This window comes from Lepidochelys kempii, chromosome 3, assembly GCF_965140285.1.
Source record: "Lepidochelys kempii isolate rLepKem1 chromosome 3, rLepKem1.hap1, whole genome shotgun sequence".
Taxonomy (NCBI): domain Eukaryota; kingdom Metazoa; phylum Chordata; order Testudines; family Cheloniidae; genus Lepidochelys; species Lepidochelys kempii.
Window position 1 is genome coordinate 97,448,117 of NC_136382.1, and position 19,430 is coordinate 97,467,546.

At 42.7% G+C, this 19,430-nt stretch overlaps 1 protein-coding gene across 9 annotated transcripts in view; it reads left to right on the forward strand.

The window, feature by feature from the left end:
• TRMT11 (tRNA methyltransferase 11) overlaps positions 1-19,430 on the forward strand; it is a 63,721-nt gene that overhangs the window by 34,482 nt on the left and 9,809 nt on the right. For 8 of the 9 annotated variants that reach the window (XR_012158046.2, XM_073337235.2, XM_073337236.2 and 5 more), the window contains 2 exons: positions 903-1,034; positions 10,167-10,287. Coding sequence is in view for 8 of the 9 variants with exons in the window: in XM_073337235.2 (XP_073193336.2) it covers positions 903-1,034; positions 10,167-10,287 (253 nt within the window). In the remaining variant the exon portion in view is untranslated. Of the gene's footprint in view, positions 1-902; positions 1,035-2,229; positions 2,412-10,166; positions 10,288-19,430 lie in introns of those variants that run through there. The other variant, XM_073337238.2, reaches the window with a different exon arrangement.

The following is a 19,430-nucleotide window of genomic DNA, read 5'->3' on the forward strand; positions in this document are numbered from 1 at the left end:
TAAGGGTGGCAATACCATAGCATGCCACCCTTACTTCTGTGCTGCTGCCTGCAGAGCTGGGCCCCCAGTCATCAGTAGCCACTGGCCAGCCGTCCAGCGCTGAAGGCAGCAGCGCAGAAGTAAGGGTGGCATGGTATGGTATTGCCCCCTACTTCTGTGCTGCTGCTGGCAGGGGCGCTGCCTTCAGAGCTGGGCGCCTGGCCAACAGCCGCCGTTCTCAACCACCCAGCTCTGAAGGCAGCGCAGAAGTAAGGGTGGCAATACCGTGACCCCTCTAAAATAACCTTGCGATGCCCCCTGCGACTCCCTTTTGGGTCAGGACCTCCAGTTTGAGAAACGCTGGTCTCCCCAGTGAAATCTGTATAATAGAGGGTAAAAGCACACACAAGACCAGATTTCATGGGGAGAGACCAGATTTCATGGTCCATGACGCTTTTTTCATGGCCATTAATTTGGTAGGGCCCTACCCATGTCTTTTAGTTTTCCTTGCCCCCTCTTTGTGCTCACCTACAATAAGCATTCTCTGTCCTGGCAGACAATCTCGCCATTGTTGGGATGACAGCCTTTTCTGCTGCTTGGCCTTGAGATCTGAAAATAGAAGAAAATCATCTCAAAATGTCTCATTCTCCTTTGATTTTTATAATAACTCTTGTGAAAGACACGGTACAAAATAGTTGTATTTCAAAAGTGATTTTAGTTGAGTAGTTTTCTCTTTAAATATTAGGGATGGAATTTGCAAAGCCACTGGGAAAGAGTTTGGATGCAGATTTCTCATTAATTTTAGTGGGACTTGGTCATCTAATACCCATACCTGGCTTTGCAAATCTCAGACACTGTTGTTCAGAAAATAAAATAAAATTGTGGCTATTACCTGTTCAGTATTTTTTTTTAATATTGTTTAGCACAGAAAATCACATCTCCATTTCCTCGAACTATCATCTGAGTGATATCTTTTTTGACCTGTTAAACTCTGCGGCAGAGTACCTGGTGATGGGAGGAAGATTGGTGTACTGGCTACCGGTTTACAGACCTGAGTACGTACTCTTCTAAGTGCCTTGATATCTAGTGTGTAGTAGATAAAAATTAATACTATAACTTAGCCATAGTTTCTTCCAGAGTGGGATGTTTCTAAAACTTCCTACTGGGGTTTAAGAGGATTCCTATGATTTTCATATATTGAAACTGGATGGGTGCGGGAGAAGAGTTTGGAACAATTTTTGAAAGGAGAGAGAACCATGTGCTGCCAGTTAGAAATCACAACTTTCTTATATTTTTGCAAAAATGCATGCTGTTGATAAAGGAATGGTATGTGACTGGAAAACCAGAATACTGGAATCCAGGTAAATGTCAAAGCTAAATGAACACCCCTTTAAGAGCAGGCAATATTAACTGGGGCTTGACCCTTTTAAAGAGAGAGATTCTGGACAATGAAATTCTCCAGGAGAGTCCAGAGGTCAGCTGACCAAGAAGAATCATGACTGCCAGACTATACAAGAAGCTGCCTGTGGCTCAGTTAGGGGAGAGACAGACTTGCAGGGAACAGGAAATGCTGGCTGTTCAGCTGCATAGGTATGGGTTATGACTGTGGTCGACTGGGAAAGCTTGCCAGGGATCAGGTGGTTCCCTGTGAAGAGAGTGAGCTGGGATGGAGTTTGCCAGAGGGGCTTGGTTAATGAGGCCTTAGAGGGGTTCAAGAGAAGACCAGTCTCTCTTGTCCCTCCACTGCACCACCAGGAGAGGGCGAGCTGACACACCTGCCATGAGAGGGAAAGGACTGTTGAGTCTCAAAGCCTGGAGAAGGCTGAGAAGAGCAGAGAACCCTCTTCCTAATAGGGCAAGGAATCATTTGGCCCTGGGAAGAGGGTATATGACTTAACTGGGTATAGAAGGGCAGTCATGAACCAATGTGGGTGAAAGCTGTAGCCTGTGGAGCAGGAAGGCACTGTAGCCCCAGGAAAGCAAGCCTGCACTAACAAGGCAGAAGGACTATTCAGTCTGGGAGGAGCTAGAGAAATTAGTTTGATTTGGTTTGGCCTTGCGTGATACTTGGAAGGGGAAGTATTGACCACAGGTTAAATGCCACCCCATCCATCTGCCTGGGAAAGACTGGGACAGCTGCTAAAGAGGGGGAAACTGAGACGTGACTAGATGCAAGGAGAAATAAGGACTCCGTTACAGGACATAGGACAGACAATAGTTGGGGAAAAGAAGTATTTTCTTTTCTTTCAGATGGGAACTGAGGGACAGAGATGGGCTTGCCCAGGGTAATACTGGAAGTAAGTGGCAGAGCTGGGAATTGAATATTAGTCTCTTAAGTCTCGGTCCAGTGCCTTAGACGGAGTTACACCCTGAGCCTCTGGAGTTACGGCATGTCAGGGAAACTTCTCGTTATGTTGGTAAGAGAACAGAAATTGCATTCTGAATGCCAAGACCCTATATCCTTCATAGCAAGCTGAAACTAAATTTTGTGGAAGACCCTTTGACTTCTGTGACATGCCGTTGCAGCAGACTGGAAATTTTGCACAACTTATTTAAATTAAAAACATTGAGTCTTTTATTGAATTGAACATGAACAAAAATGCTGCCAGTATAATAGGCCGTGTTAAGTAGAATTCATTTTATGCTGTCCCACACTCAGTTTTCAGTTTTTTGTGAGGGCAATATATAATTGTGTCCTGGAAATTTAGTTTGGGAGGGCGGTGGAAGCTGGATGTGTTTGGCAGCTGGATATTTGAGGCTTTTGGAACCCCGGAAGGGTATGGGAAGCAGTTTGGGATTGTGGGCTAAGCACATGAGTTGGATGTTTGTGATAAAATGATCAGCAATGACATGGCTAATTGGAAATATAGACATTTAAACTGTCATCCTTAGGTTGACTAAAATGGATCATATGTATCTCAGAGGTATTCTTTCAGGCTGTCCGCATACTCAAGGAACAATATTGTATTGTTATACATTAGCTCACATTTTAAAAGCCTTCTTTGCAATTAGGAGTGGAAAAGTGGTGTAAGTGTTTTAATATGAGAGCTTAGATTTTAAAGAGCCAATCTGGGGCAAAGGGTGTGTTTTGCAGCCATGGAATACATGGGATCCTGTCTGTTATTCACAGGTGTCAAATATGTAACCTAACATGTCAGCCTGTAAGAGGTGTTCCTCACAGGTATATGGAAGGGGGAAGTATACAGATATGTTTACATATCTTAGGTCAGCACCAATACAGCTTGTACATTGTCAGAAGCTTCTTTCTTCAGACACCCCAGTTCCAGGCTACCACATGTGGTGGGATTGGAAACCACTAACAATTGTCCAAGGTTACACCACAATAGTAAAACCCTGTGGCTTGTCAAGTTGTGACACCTCAACGCTAACTCTGGGCATCAAGTGATTATTACCAATGAGATCATTTTAACACTTGGAAAGACAAAGAATCTAACATCAGACCTCTCTCTAGTTGCTTTGTGATGGTGAAATCACGACAAAAATGTACTTCAAAGGTGAGTTTTGAGGATCTGTATCATGTAGCTTGCATGTCACTCTTTTTGAATGATGGAATAAATATTTTTGTGACTACTTATTAAATAGTTCTTGCAAACTAAAAGGTGCCTTAACCAATGGAAGTTTTTAATTCGTTACTTCAAATGTCTACGGCAGCTTATCTCTGATGGCATTGTGTATGCTTGTGAATTCCTAGATTGCCAAAATGTATGGCTTGTGCTAGTATGCTATTTGCTTAGAATTGTCAAGTCTATTCTGTTTGTCACGGCATCACGTTTCCACCCCGGCCACAGCTGGGCCCGATCCAGCCGTGGCTGGGTCTGGACCGCAGGCTGAGTTAGGGCCCAGGGAGGAGCGCCTCTCCCGCAGCAGGTTAGGGGCCGGGCTAGGTGGAGCTGAGGGAGGGGCACCCCTTCCCTGGCCGCAGCAGATCCTCGGGCGGGTTCTCTGAGCACCTGCGCGGTGCTAAATAGGTTGCTGCATGGCCACACAGCTTACAGGGAACTTGGGTTAGAGCAGGTGACTAGGAGTTATGAATTCTGTGTTCTGTTGTAGCTGTGCCACTGACTTGCCTTGGGCAAATCAACCTCTCACTTCCTCAGTTTCCCCATGTGTAAAATGGTGCTGACTACCTACTGCTGTGAATGTTTTGTTCGTAGTGCAGTGTGAAAATTTCAGATGAAATGCACTATGGAAATGTGAAACCTTAATATATTAACACATTGAGTTTTCAGTTCTAATCCTCTGTGCAGGTTCTTACTTGAACAAAACTTGCTAGCAAATTTGTGGGCCAAAGCGAGAGAAGCTAATGACTAATCTGTTGAGCTGTCAGGTGTTCACTGACGGTGTCTCCCATCCTATTCTTCTGTAACTTATGGTTACCATATGTCCTCTTCTTTTAAATTAAAAACAAAATTGGGTAAAATGGATTTTTGTTAAAGCAATTGCTACTATACTTCATTTGGCAACATTCTGGGATTTACCTAACAGAGTAATCATTACCTGTAGAAAGACCTGTCTGCATTAATCCTAAAAAGACAGGAAGGTGTTTTAGCAGAGTGATAACACCTCTCATTCTGAAAGATAACATTACACTCCAAAGTAGTTTATTGTTTCAGTCTGACATTGAAATCATTGTTGGGCCTGAATTCTTTTAATTCCTTTGCTGTCAGGCTTTTACCCAGTTATGAAGAAAAACTTCTAAAATAAGTGGTGACAGAGTGCCTATCTTTGTAAGTTGTTAAGAATTCTTTGGCCCTCTTCTGTCAGGCATTTCCTATTGTAAGGCGTTACCAAATTTCAAACCGTAGGTGCATTGGGAGAGTTGTTTGAGGTATTGATTTGGAACCTCTAAAATGATGCACACAGAACCAGGTCATTTACTTGATAGGACTTGTGTTGCATCATCTTAATTCTGGTTTTTTTCAAGTAAGAAATTTCAAGATCTTCCTCCTCCTCTACACCTTCCTGCTTTTTCGGATGGTTGTAGTCTATTGTAGGAGATGCTTCGGGTCTGTCTTTAGCTTTCTGTTGTTCAGATTTTGTGGACTGGTTTGTTCACAATCACAAAGTGCTCCACCCTTGTAACATTGTGGCTGAAGCTCTGGTGGTGGTTGGTTTGATGTCTGTTTTGGGAAACAGAACTGCAGTTTGGTTGGGTAAGAAATTTAAAACGGGGAACATAAAGATTATCAGAGAGCTTTTGAATGAAGACCTGGTAATAATACTTGTTGCACCCGAGGCATGGCTAAAAGAGTACGGGGCACTTTCAGTTGTTATCGGGGTTTTTGATCACATTATGGGTAGCAAAGACCTCGGCAACTGGGTAACTAAAAGGAAGTGTGGGGGGAAAACAGTAGTAGAGTCTGCTCTTCCAGCTACAGTGTGAGTTGATCTGTGACCCTTTTCTGTGCTTGTGGTCATAAATAATGGTAGCTAGATTAATTTATTAATGATTAAAATGTTAGTTTTGTATCTCTGAGCCAGGGTTAGCCAAGAGTGTCCATCCCTCTCCCTGCCAGTCTCTTTATGTGAAATGTAGTAATATTTGCTGAGGCTACTAAACTCTCTCTTTCTTAAAAAAGCAAAACCCTCAAAACGGTTGTCTTACTTAAATTATAAACTATTCAGAGCAGAGCCCATCTCCGTTATAAGAAAAGGAGGACTTGTGGCACCTTAGAGACTAACCAATTTATTAGAGCATAAGCTTTCGTGAGCTACAGCCCACTTCCTCAGATGCATATCGTGGAAACTGCGCTCACGAAAGCTTATGCTCTAATAAATTGGTTAGTCTCTAAGGTGCCACAAGTCCTCCTTTTCTTTTTGCGAATACAGACTAACACGGCTGTTACTCTGAAACATCTCCGTTATATATCCGTACCATGCCTGGCACAATGGGGTTCTGATCCAGGACTGGAGCCCCTACACACTACTTCAGTACAAATAATGGTAGTGTGTCCTGTCAGGTATATGTGCATAAGTGAGTCTCTGATTTAACATTTGCATTCTGCAAACTAAAAGTTGCATGAGACTTATTACCTTCTGTAATCAGATCTTCTAGGGATCAAAACAATATTTTCCTCCTGTCATGCTGTCGGGAGTGACACTCAACTGTGAGTGCCTCTCTCAGGGCAGACTGTCAGAAAACAAAGCCCAAGCTGGTGATATGTTCTATAATTAGATTTCACCAAATCAGTAACAAATGTGAACGCTGGATCACTATATCAGTCTTACCATAGAGTCACAGACAGTCCCCTTAGTCTCTCCAGTCCATCTTGACACCCAGACAAACTGAACTTTATGATAAAAGGTTATTAAAACAAAAATTCATACTACATCAGGTTTCTCCCAGTCCCAAGAGCGCAGTCACTTACCCCTGATTAATTGGTACTCCAGGTCTTACACCAAAGATAATGCTGACAGCCAATTCTATAGTAAACTAACTATAAGTTTATTAGCTAAGAAAAAGAAATGAGAGGTATTGAGAGGTTAAAGTAGGAAACATACATTAACAGGTGAGTCAAAGTTTGTAAGTCTGAAATGATAGCAGAGGTATTAATAAACTGCCAGTTTCCAAATGTCTCTCAGGGTCCCCTGAATAACTCTGGGGATCTGTCATCTTGTTCAGTTATTCCACCCTGTTAGAATCCAAACAGTCCAGGGACACAGGACTGTTCCTTGAATCCATATTTATAGTTTCTTCTCCAGAAAACAATCTGAATAGTGTGTTTACCCTTTGACGATGAGTAGGAAATGCAGATTGAGTCTGTGAATTCCCATTGTTGACCACAATGGCCCTCACTTTGAAGTTAGCACCGTTCTTCATTTACATTTCCAAGACTCCAATTGTGTTTGAGTAATTTAATTATAGTGATGTATATAGCCTGCCATTACATTATGATATAAATAGATAAGTGAAAAAATACAAGTAAGAGTCCATTAATTTTCATGATATTTTAACACCTGAATACACTCTTACATTAACACACCTTTTGATCTCTAAGGTGCCACAAGTACTCCTTTTCCTTTTGATCTAGGAGAGTGATCACTTTAGATAAGCTATTACCAGCAGGAGAGTGGGGTGGAGGGAAAGAAACCTTTTGAAGTGATAAACACCCATTTTTTCATGATCTGTGTGAACCTATCACATAGGGGTTATGTTTTCCAAAGTAGCAGTTTTTGTCACTCCCTGTGTTGCTATCCAGCCAGGCTAGGACCAACCAACTGGGCATTTGCCTTTGTGTCACCTGCTTCTGACGTTCAGGCCTAGTCTGCCTCACCCAGTCCTGGGCTTGCTTGCTCTGCACCCTGCACTGCTTTGACCAGAGAGCTGCATGCAGCGCAGAAGGGGTGACCTTGTTGGTGACCATTGCTGTCTCTTACACTGGCCTCAGACTGTACTGCTTAAACCGCTGCCTTGCTGCAGCCGCCTCCTGTGAGCAGACTAGCAATAGGGGAAGAGAGAAAGTGGCCTGTTTTCTTTCCCTTGCTTAAGGAGTGGAAGAAACTTTCATTGTTTAAGGAACTAAGGGAGAGACTACTGCCAGCTCCCTCTCCCCTATCCTCAAGTGTTCTGAGTCTGGTTATTTTTCATGCCGTCTGTTGTCCAGAAGGCGTAGAGTGTTGCTTTGGCTGTCCTTTTTAATTTTTTTTTTTTTTTTGGATTTATACAATAATAAAACAGGGCACCTATCAAAGACTCAGCATTCCGCCACAAATCACAAGAACAAAAATAAAACTAAATAGTGGCTTACCTTCCAGCAGAACACATCTCCCTTTCCCCACATGCATCAAGCCCATCATCCTCTGGAGCAGCCTGCACAAATAAATGTGCCTTTCGGCTTGCCTTGAAGTTCAACAGATCAGAGCTAGCTTGGGCCAGGAGGAAACTTGTTTCAGAGCTGAGAGCCTCTCAAGGATAATTGTATTGCCAGCCCCCTCTAATAAATCAAGGGGGCTCCTGGTCAAGCACATTTGCTGATTGCAACTGTGGTAGTAGAGCAAGAAGAGAGAGGCAGTCTCATAAAAAGGTCTTGAGTGATTTAGGGTTTTATATAGGTCAAGACCATCCCCTTTTATCCATTAATTGACTGAAGCACAGTTTATTGGGGTGCTACTTCAGGTAGCAGATAGAAATTAAACAAGTTCAGGAGTTCTTGGGCATCATAGTAGTCCCCAACGCAGAAAATGGAGAATAAATGCAGCTCAAGAGGCAAGAAGTTTATTGCTGCTTTGAGCTTTGCTGAAGAGACACACATTCGTACAAGAATTAAGGAGTCTGGAACTTCTGTCATTGACATTCCATTTTCCACTTTCCTCTGAAATCTTGTAGCTGCTTGGTATGTCTACGTGTAAAACACCACAGCAGTTGCAGCTTCGCTGCTGTAGCACCTCACTGTACGCTGTCAGGAAGGCTTCTCCCGTGGTCGTCAAAATAAATCTTCTGTTGATCTGGAGCTGTATACATCAGGCGTTAGGATGGTATAGCTGTCTCTCAGGGGTGTGGATTTTTCACACTCCTCAGAGACATAGCTATACTAATGTAAAGTCCTAGTATAGCCCTAAGAAACTCTAGTTCTATTTTGGTTTGGTTTATTTATGCAGGAGGTGGAACTCCCCTTATTTAAAAAATGCTGCAGTGTTCTGTATTAATGGCCCCCAGTTCTTTACCAGCATTACTGTGAGGGTTAGTGTCTCTGGCTGTTATAGCAGGCTTTCTAATACAGTTGAAAGAAGCAAGACTTGCAACATAGGTCACATTGTTCATAATTTTTCAGCTAGCAATGCAAAACTGTACACGTATATTCTGTCTTGAGTGGCCACATTACTGTAGAATCTGAGCTGTCTCTTAATGTAGTTATCCTTACACCAACCCTGTGAAGTAGGGGTTTGCTATTATCTTCATTTTACAGTTGGGGAAACTGAGGCACAGAGACTAACTGACTTGCTCACGGTCACACAGAAAGTGTATAGATACATAGAAAAAGTATTTTAAAAAAACAAACAAACTTGGGAAGGTACCATCATAGGTGGTAGTTGCATTTTTTGTTTTTGTTTTCCCTAAAATTTATTTGCTTTTCGATACATGTTCAGAAATGCCTCCTTGTCATAGGTAAAATATGGAGTGTCTCCCTTGTGCCTCAAGTACTCCTTGCCCTTCAAGGAATGTGTGTGGGTTAGTTTTTTAAAGTCTGACTCAGCTGCATGGTGAAGATGCCTCATATTCACACTTTCCTTTATTATATATTATAGGCTGTTAAATGAGTCAGACATATCCTCCTCCCCCTCTCCCCCCCCCCCCCCGTGAATCTCTTTAAACCCTATTTCAGCTTTTAGCATTTTGAAAAATAAGTAGGGGAATGCAATTTTGCAGATGAAGATTCTTGGAAATTAGTCGTCTTCATATGGCTGGTGTAGATGTAGTTTTTCTGCCAGATAGAAGTTACTTAAAATATTGTGGAAGCTTACTCTTTACCCACCAGTACAGAAGTTTTAACTGAATTAATTTTGGTACATTTGGTCAGCCAGCCAGTATTATTGCCCCCTGTCAAAGGGCTATCAGACCAGATTTTCTTCTTTAAGATATCTTGCCCTGTTTGACAAAGGAAGTCCAATATGCTGCAGTCTGTTTATAACACCAGTCTCTGAATCCAAAAGATTTCAATGGCTATTAAAGAGGTTGTGTTGTAATATAGATTGAAGTCCAAGTATAATAGTGTCCCATTGGGGCGCATCAGTAAATACACAACCACCTAAATCAGTTGATTATCATTGGATGTTTGGGAACTACTTATAAAAAGCACAGTTCCTGATTGGCTGGTTGGGGGAATTTTCCCATGATACTTGACATGATGCAGGCATCTACACATAGAAATGTATGGCTGGAAGGGACCTCAAGAGCTCAATTACCCATTTGTAGAGAGCCCTATAGGAACTATTCTTCCTGTTTACAGCTAGTTCATCTGCACCATGTCTTTTATTTGTGTCCCAAAAAGATGGGATATATGCTTATGATTTCTGAAAACATTGTTTCTGGAAACTTAGTATGGCTATAAAATGTGTGGAAGCTTATAGCGTAAGCCAGTTTGAATAGATCTGTATAACTGTTGTGTTTCAGATACACATGTTACAGTTCATAGGTTGACAGCCTTCTGACTGCTTATTTCTTCCAGATACACAGAAGAGATTATACCCCGGCACCCCTGCCTGAAACTTATTAGTAACTGTGAGCAGATGCTTTCCAGCCACACGTCAAGGCGCTTGATAACCATGGAAAAGGTGAAAGAATTTGAGGTAAATTGTTCTTGGTGTGTTGTGCGAAATTGCGGCTGTCAAATATGTGAAAGGTTTGCTCTACTGTTTGAACTGCAAAAGGGAATTTATTGTATTACCACCACCACATTTGGTATTCAGCACTGGATTGTCAATTCTGCTGCCGCTAAGATGTTTTTATGACTGGAATTAGAGGCTTTGAAAAATGCCACATCTTAAAGACAAAAAACAAGCCTGTTGTGTTGCTCACTTAATCTGCAATGATTTAAGGTAGTTTTTTAAAATTTTTGATAAATTTTTCATCCAGGGCAAACTGGTTAATACGGGTGAGGGCAGGATCTTTGAGGGCAAGATATTTTTTCAGACGTGCTGACTGCGTGCATTTCCTATTGACTTCAGTGGGGGTTGAGAGTGCTTATCTCTGAAAATTGGGTTCTAAGTCATTATATATACAGTACAAATGTCTGACATTAGTTCAGTTGTTATGTGGGGGCCTCTTGACAGTGGTATTTAATCTCCAGCTGTCCATGCAGGAAAAGTAATATGTTTTTTTAAAAAATTCTTCCTCAGTCGTCTTCCTTCTGAGAAGGATCAGAGTATGGTATCTGCAGGTCTCCTCATCCTCTCACCTCTTCCCCTCAGCTGCTTAAACTGTTAAAGATGACTAACAAAAAAATCAGTCTGGAAATATACCATTAGGAAAGAGATACTTAGACATGGTAGGAAAGCAGAGGCAAGTTCATAAATAGGACGTTGTTCTTAGCTAAAATATGTAGCAGGTGAGTAGGCGCTTCCAGTATTTTCTTAATTTATCTGTAAAAAGCCGCTATTTTAAACAACGGAGGTGGTTTGAAACAAGTTAGTGCTTCAGCATGATGGTATACAGTAACAACCCAGCAAGCTTCCAGTCTGGATTTCATAATGCAAGTGATGACTTAAATTGTCAAATAGCACTTAGGTAGTGTAACAAATTGTATAATTTGTTCAGAGCAGGTGCTGTTGACTTTGGCGGTAACAAACCATCATTTATAACTTAAAATTTTGACATGTATCTCTTTCCCCTTCCCCCCACGCCAGTTTTATTTTTTATATATTGACAGGTTTGACATTAATAGTATTCTTGGACTACATGTTCTAATTTAAACCACTTCTTCACCCTTCTGTATATAGAAAAGGAGTACTTGTGGCACCTTAGAGACTAACCAATTTATTTGAGCGTAAGCTTTCGTGAGCTACAGCTCACTGAAGTAAATTGGTTAGTCTCTAAGGTGCCACAAGTACTCCTTTTCTTTTTGTGAATACAGACTAACACGGCTGTTACTCTGAAACCTTCTGTATATAGGCTTCAGTCATTTAGCACTTTTGTACATCACTTATTCTTCAGTATGAATCTTGTCAGTTCAGTGGTTAAATACTTAGTTTTGATCACCTGAATTTAGCTGGCAAATTTACTACTTAGTTAAAAATAGCAGGTGCCTCTGCCCAGGGATCCAGAGACCTTTTATATAACTTAAGGGCAATGAAAGGCTATGTCCTGTTTCTACTGAAAAAGCACAGGTCTAAGTAATAAGTAAAGCTGTGTATTGTTTAACTCCTTCCCTCAGCAAATGCATACCTGCTGTTGAGTTTTTTGACATAGGGTATGTTTGGCATCACACCGTTTAGTTCCTTTTACGGGATTTCTTAATCGACATTCTTCCTACTTTTTTTTTCATATCAAACAAATGTTTTGTAGGGACATTATGGTGTCCAATAAAAGCAAAGAAGTGACACGAAAAGAAGTTGTTTGGGAGAACTGGAGGTCTGCCCATTTGTCTTGCTGTTGTGCGAATGAGGGTTTTTTCATATTCCAGCATCTAGTGTACTTTTTCAGGCATTGTTCAGTATAATTTCATTTAATTAGGACCTAATTTTCTAGTGTGTGTGATAGTTCAACCACAGTGCACAGTGTCCATGAATGACGATACATTTTTATAAAGATAGTAAGTTTTCGATTATACCTTAAGACTATTCTTCAGTGAAGGATATTTTTAGTGAAAGTCACAGACAGGTCATGGGCAGTAAACAAAAATTCACGGCCCATGACCTGTCCCTGACATTTACTAAAAATACTCATGACTAAAACTTGGGGGTGGGCTGCCCGGGGCTCCCATGGGTGCTGGGGGAGGGGTACCTGGAGGTGGCGGGGAGGGGTTTGGCAGGGCCGGCAGGCTCCTTACCTGCCTCCATGCCTTCCCTCACCCAGCAGCAGCAGAGTTTGGGTGTGGGTTGGGGCACGAGAAGGGGTGAGTCGGGCTCTGGGCGGTGCTTACCTAGGAGGCTCTCCGGAAGCAGTGACCTCCCCTTCACTCAGCTCTGTCCTCTGCCTGCGGGCACTGCCTCCGCAGGTCCCACTGGCCGCGGTTCCTGGCCAATGGGAGCTGTGAAACCAGCGCTCTGGGTGGAGGCAGGGTGCAGAACTGCCTGGCCATGCCTCCACCTAGCAGCTGAGCAAGGGGGATGTCACCACTTCCAGGGAGCCCCCAGGTAAGCGCCACCCAGAGCCTGCCTCATCCCATCCCATGCCCCAACCCCCTGCCCCCTCCCACACCCATACTCTGCTGGTAGTTGCTGGGGGAGGAGGCAGAGTGCGATGGTTGGAGACAGCCCCAGCAGCGGCTGGCGCACCTGGTGCAGGGGCTGCCTGAGCTGCCACTGAGCCAAGCGCCCCGGCCACTGCAGAAGTCACGGAAAGTCATGGAATCCGTGACCTCCGTGACAAACTTGCAGCCTTAATTATACTGCATAATCATCATACTAGCAGTACTAGCAGTAATGAATAGATTGTATATATTTATGTATAGTATAAACACTCTCAAACCCTGACTCCACTAAAGAAATTGACCTGTTGTTGAAAACACTCGTCTGCAATGGGTCCAATTGAACTGGTGCTGAAAATTGGTTGTGTTTATAATTTCAAGAAATTAGTGATCTAAGAGACCAAAGTAGACATGAATCCTGTCCAAAAATATTAATTGACATACACCATAATTTTATCATAAGCAGAAAGACCACAAAACATCCTAGTAATAAACCACTTGAGTTATTTTTATCTTATTAAGGTCAATAGGAATTCCTTTTATAGCTGATAAAGATTTTATTTTTTGTAAATGTGCAGTAATGTACATACTTACGCAGAGCAAATTGGACAAAGTCTATAGAAAAAATGTACTCCAGTATGGCACACGATGGGTGGGAAATTTTAAAAGGAAACATTTTGAGGCTTACTTTGGGCCAAGGTGTCTGTTATTAATTACTTTGCCCCTTCCCCATAATAAATGGGTTATGGCCCTTTTGGGGGTAGGTTAATAATAGCTAGTTAATATCTTATGAATCTGTATGAAATAAAAACCAAGAAGGTGGAAGAACAAGAAGGAAAGGAAGTGGGGGAGAAGTAAAGTTTGAGGGATATGAGGTGAGTATTTGCTACCCTTGGTAAGGACCTAAAAGCATTATTATAAAGGGGGCCCTTTACAGCATGAAAGTGTTTTAGATTCATAGAATATCAGGGTTGGAAGGGACCTCAGGAGGTCATCTAGTCCAATCCCCTGCTCAAAGTAGGACCAGTCCCCAACTAAATTATCCCAGCCAGGGCTTTGTTAAGCCTGAGCTTAAAAACCTCGAAGGAAGGAGATTCCACCACCTCCCTAGGTAACGCATTCCAGTGTTTCACCACCCTCCTAGTGAAAAAGATTTTCCTAATATCCAACCTAAACCTCCTCCACTGCCACTTGAGACCATTACTCCTTGTTCTGTCATCTGCTACCACTGAGAACAGTCTAGATCCATCCTCTTTGGAACCCCCTTTCAGGTAGTTGAAAGCAGCTATCAAATCCCCCCTCATTCTTCTCTTCTGCAGGCTAAACAATCCCAGCTCCCTCAGCCTCTCCTCATAAGTCATGTGCTCCAGCCCCCAATCATTTTTGTTGCCCTTTGCTAGACTCTTCCCAATTTTTCCACAACCTTCTTGCAGTGTGGGGCCCAAAACTGGACACAGTATTCCAGATGAGGCCTCAGCAATGCCGAATAGAGGGGAATGATCACGTCCCTCGATCTGCTGGCAAAGCTCCTACTTATACAGCCCAAAATGCCGTTTGCCTTCTTGGCAACAAGGGCACACTGTTGTCTCCTATCCAGCTTCTCGTCCACTGTAACCCCTAGGTCCTTTTCTGCAGAACTGCTGCCTAGCCGCTCAGTCCCTAGTTTCTTGTAGTTTCTCCCAGGGTTGGGGAGGGATTTGGTTGGATGTGGATACCTCCCATGTCTCAGTGATATTCTTTGTTCAGGGTAAGTGCTATTAGAGCAAGCTTTTTCCACATAGGGGGTATGAGCCTGTCGTCATCCAGGCTGATGAGGAGGCAGAGCTTAGAATTTGGCATGCATGTGGAAGCACCATAGTATGTCTGACGGTGAAGCATATGAACAGCTGCTTCTTCAGCAGATGCAGGATCTGTGAAGTTTGTGGTGTATAATCTGGTTGGTGTCCAGTAAAATTGGTTCAGTCTTTTGTTTTAGGTTAGCTGTAGGTTGAGCCAAGTTGAAGTGTACTTGATGTTGCACCAGGTTAGTTTCCAAGTTTCATAAGCAATCTGTTTACATGACACTGGGAAGGAGGAAACAAACAGCTAGTTTTATGTTGCATACTTTGTATTTTTCTAATTCCAAAGTACAATCAGATGGAAACTGTAACTACAAATGTATATGAGACAAAAACAATTTCCAGCATTATTATAGGAAGTATTCTTGAGGCTCCATATCTATTCTTGAAAAGATTGACTTGTTTTTAAATTCCTGTTGTTGTTAGTTTTTTTGGAGGGAGAAGGGGGAGAATCTTTTGTCTATTCTACATTTTTAATAAAACTGTCTAGCTTCTAGTTTTGTGGGGCTTGTTGAGTCACCATGAAAAATATTTTGATGACTATATACTCACTTCCACTTTGTTTCACTTCTATTCTCTGTCTGGTGACTTTACAGAGTAATTGATATCTATTTTGCTAGTGATTGTTCTTGTTCTGAAACTTTTAATCTGTACTCCTGAAAAATACTGATCTCTAGAGTTCTAGAGGAGAGTGCTGTTGACCACACTTGGGAAATGTGCCTATGAATTGCATGTCAAGATGGGAACAAGAACTAGACTGAAAGGTGCATTCTGAACAAATGACTGCCCATGAAAAGACTTGGGAGTGAAGTGTTAACGGATTTGCAAAGCTGAAGGTTTCCAGCACCTCCTTGTCACATGGTCATTCTAGGCGTCTTTATTGGTGTTGAGTTTTTCTACTGTATTTAGCAGCATCAGTTGCTAGACTTGACCCTTTTGTCCTGTTTGAACAGCTAGGTGATGTTTATAGCTGTCTAAAATTTGTACAAAGGTTTCTGTAGCTACTGTCCAGTTCCAGATGTAGAACATTGGGAAGCTGTGATAAGGGTAGGAGGATTTTTTAAAACAAAAAACTGACATGAGTAATTACCCTGAGGCTGAACTCAGGCCCACTAGATTCAGTATAAGCTTGTACATTACATTTGATAGCTGCACAGCTGTTAAACTAAACAACGCTCTTTGTAAACTTCAGTTCTTTTCTCTCTTCCCCTGCCTGTTTTATTATGATAGAAATATATTGCACCATTTTTAGATTATTCTGTATAAGCAAAACTAATGTGAAGTTGCAGGATCAAATAAGTTGTAAGCACTTAGGTGGCTTTCACTTTGACATCAGCCTTTCTGGCTTTCATTTATTGTAGGATGCATCATAAGCCATATGTGGGTAAACGTTTATGTAAAACAGCAGTTTAGTTGAAAATTGGTGCTATTGAGCAGAAGATAAATATATCATGGTCCATAGCAATGATGTGGAAGAAATCCTTATCAGAGAATGAGAGTCGGCTAAAGGATGGTAGAAACCTGACTCTTACAAACAAAGGAGAAAGTTACTTGCTTTCCTGAGCTGATATCATAGTAGTGATAGATTTTTGTCAAGTTAGTGTCTATAGTTCATAGTTGGCCACTCTTGGTACCTGACCCAAAGCAATGGCTTCTAGAGGAACTTCACCCGCTTGTGCAGAGTAACCAGTTAAATGTTTTACCTCTAATACCAACTTTGGGCAGTGGTTACAAAGGAAACAAAATGACAACACTTTTCCTATTCTTTTCCCTCCTCTCCAATTTCAAATCTGAGGAACAAAACAGAAAAAGAGGGGTGGAAGATGTCATTGCAGTGGAATAGGCAATGTTAGGGAGAGGAAGGGGAGCTTTAAGGTGGTAGTTCAAATGATAAAGTTCAACTTTTGTCCCCAACCTGTTGCTTTGCTTAAAGAGCGGGAGCTAGGGGAAGAAAAGGTGCAATATCTGGAAACTGCAGCTGACCATTCAATTGTACAAGAGGATTTGACACCAACACTTTAATTGTGTGAAATCTGCTGTGCTGCAGATTTCATTAACTAGTGTGGCCCACACACCTACTGTCAGGCAGAGAGAGCCTTTTGGCAGAGATACTTCTGCAGGATTAGAGCTTGTATAGACCTGCTGACTTCAGCCATTATTCAAAAGGCATATTTTAGTTAACCAGTATACTCTGCTCATTGTAATTACCTAACATCCAGCAAAAATAGTAGAGAGTAAATTATTTCCAAAAGATCATGCATGTATTTGTCATTTTATATGCCTAAAGTCAAAATATCACTACTGTTCAGATTCTACCTATTCAGCTGGCCATTAGATAACAGGTTGTCATGCTGCCTAGCATGGGACAGAGCTAAGAGTGCCAATTTCAGGTCAGACTGCCAGAAAACAGAGCACGCACCCCAAACTGGTGGTTTATTCTGTCATAAGACTTCACCAAGCCAGTAACAAATGTGTGCTTCCAAATTACTATACTAGTTATTATGAAGCTGCTGACAGCCTCCTCAGGCGCTCTAGCCCCTCATGCACCATCCAGACAAACCGGACTTCTGTGATAAATGATTATTAAAACCAGAAATCACATCTATTTGGTTCTTCCAGTTGCAGTGAACCAGACACTCACCCCAGGTCAATATGTACTTCAGAATCTCACCAAATACCACACTTAGGGTTGCCAGGCATCTGGTTTTTGACCGGAACGCCTGGTCGAAAAGGGACCCTGGTGGCTCCGGTCAGCACAGCTGACCGGGCTGCTAAAAGTCCAGTTGGCTGCAGTGAGGTAGGCAGGCTCCGTTTCTACCTCCGTGTGGCTCCTGGGAAGGGGCCCACATGTGTCTCAGACTCCTGGGCAGAGAAGTGGCCAGGAGGGCCCTGTGCACTGCCCCCACCCACAGGCATCACCCCGAGTGCTGGCTCTGCAGCTCCCATTGGCCAGGAACCATTGCCAATGAGAGCTGTGGGGGCGGGGGGCACCTGCGAGGCGGGGGCAGCAGATGGAACCCACTGGCCACTCCTCCGCCTAGAAATCAGAGGGACATGTTGTCACTTTCCAGGAGCTGCCTGAGGTCAGCCCCACCTGCCCCAGCCCTGAACCCCCCCATGCACCTCACCCCTTGTCCCATCCCAGAGCCTGCATCCCCAACCCAGAGCCTCAACCCCAACCCAGAGCCCCCCTGCACTCCAAACCCTTCATCCCCGCCCCCAAGCCCACACCCCCATCTGGAGCCCTCACTCACTCTCTCCCGCACCCCAACCACCTTCCCCATCCTGAAGCCCCCTCCCACACTTTGAATCCCTCGGCCCCAGTCCAGAGCCTCCTCCTGCACCCCAATCCCCTCATCCCCACCACTACCCCAGAGCCCACACCCCTAGCTGGAGCCCTCCCCCGCTCCCATACCCCAGCCCTGTGAAAATGAGCAAGTGAGTGAGGGTGGGGGAGAGCGAGTGATGGAGGGAGGGGGGATGGAGTGAGTGGAGGGCAGAGCCTCAGAGAAGGGGTGGAGCAGGGTGGGGCCACGGAGAAGGGGCAGAGCAGGGGGCAGGGCAAGATTGTTCAGTTTTCTGCAGTTAGAAAGTTGGCTGCCCCATAGTTAGTGTTCTAATCTTTAGTAAACTAAGTAAATGCATGTTTATTAATAAAAAAAGAGAAGAGCGTTATTAAAAGGTTAAAATGAATCCTATACATTACAGTTGATTTCAGAGTTTGTAGATCAGGATAATTGCAGTGATGTTAAATCTGTTAGCTTGCAATAAGTCTTTCTCGATCATCCAAAAGATTGGGGATATTTGGTCCTTTGTTCAAAGCTTCCCTTTGTTAGAAATCATAGTCCAGAGATGTGGAGCAGGAAAGAGGCCAGGAGATGTCACAGTCTTCAGTTTATATCCCCAGTCCATGTGCATGGAAAATTACTGTCTCAAATATGGAGTCAGGCATCATATGCCCTTCAAACCCTATTGAGTCACTGGGCCTTCATTATTCATATGCTCTTTGGGGCATCCTAAGGAGGGGCCCACTGGAAGAGCTGATTCTCCTTAATGGCCCATCAGCACGTGGCTGGCTCATCTTGATGTAAATATGTCTTCTGGGTGTTACCAAGGAACACAACGTGTTTGAGATACAAACACATAGCAAAGAGTCTTAACTTCATATACAATGATAATACATGCATATAAAAAGGATAACATTGTTCAACAGATTACATCTTTTTTAATGATACCTTACAAGGTATACTTTATATAAGATTTTTCACAGTTGTGCAACAGTGGTGAAACATCAGTGGTTGTAGAACAGTGGTGATGCCTTAGTGTAAACATAGTCATTTCTTTTTACAGTGTCACACTGGTGTTCTAGGCAAAAATTAAATAGACAACCTAAATGCACTGACCTGCCTATTGAGTGTCTTAATAAAACAAAAGAAATGTTAAAATAGGTTTTAAATATTAGTATCTGAATCTGAAATCAGGAATGAATTTGATTTTGATCATTCCAATTCTAGTTCTTCCCTACAGAATTATGTCCATTTTGATTGGTAAATTATTGGATTCAGAATAGTTCAATGTTTGACTTTTTCCTTTAAGAAGAGAGCAAACCATAATTAAAATGTATGGTCAATGGGTTGACTACTTCCTTTAATCTCTTATGGATTTACCCATGTCATCTTCCTCCTTCTCTCTCTTCTCTGTATGTAAATAGACTTGTTAGCACCTGGAGTTTAATGCTGCTCTATTT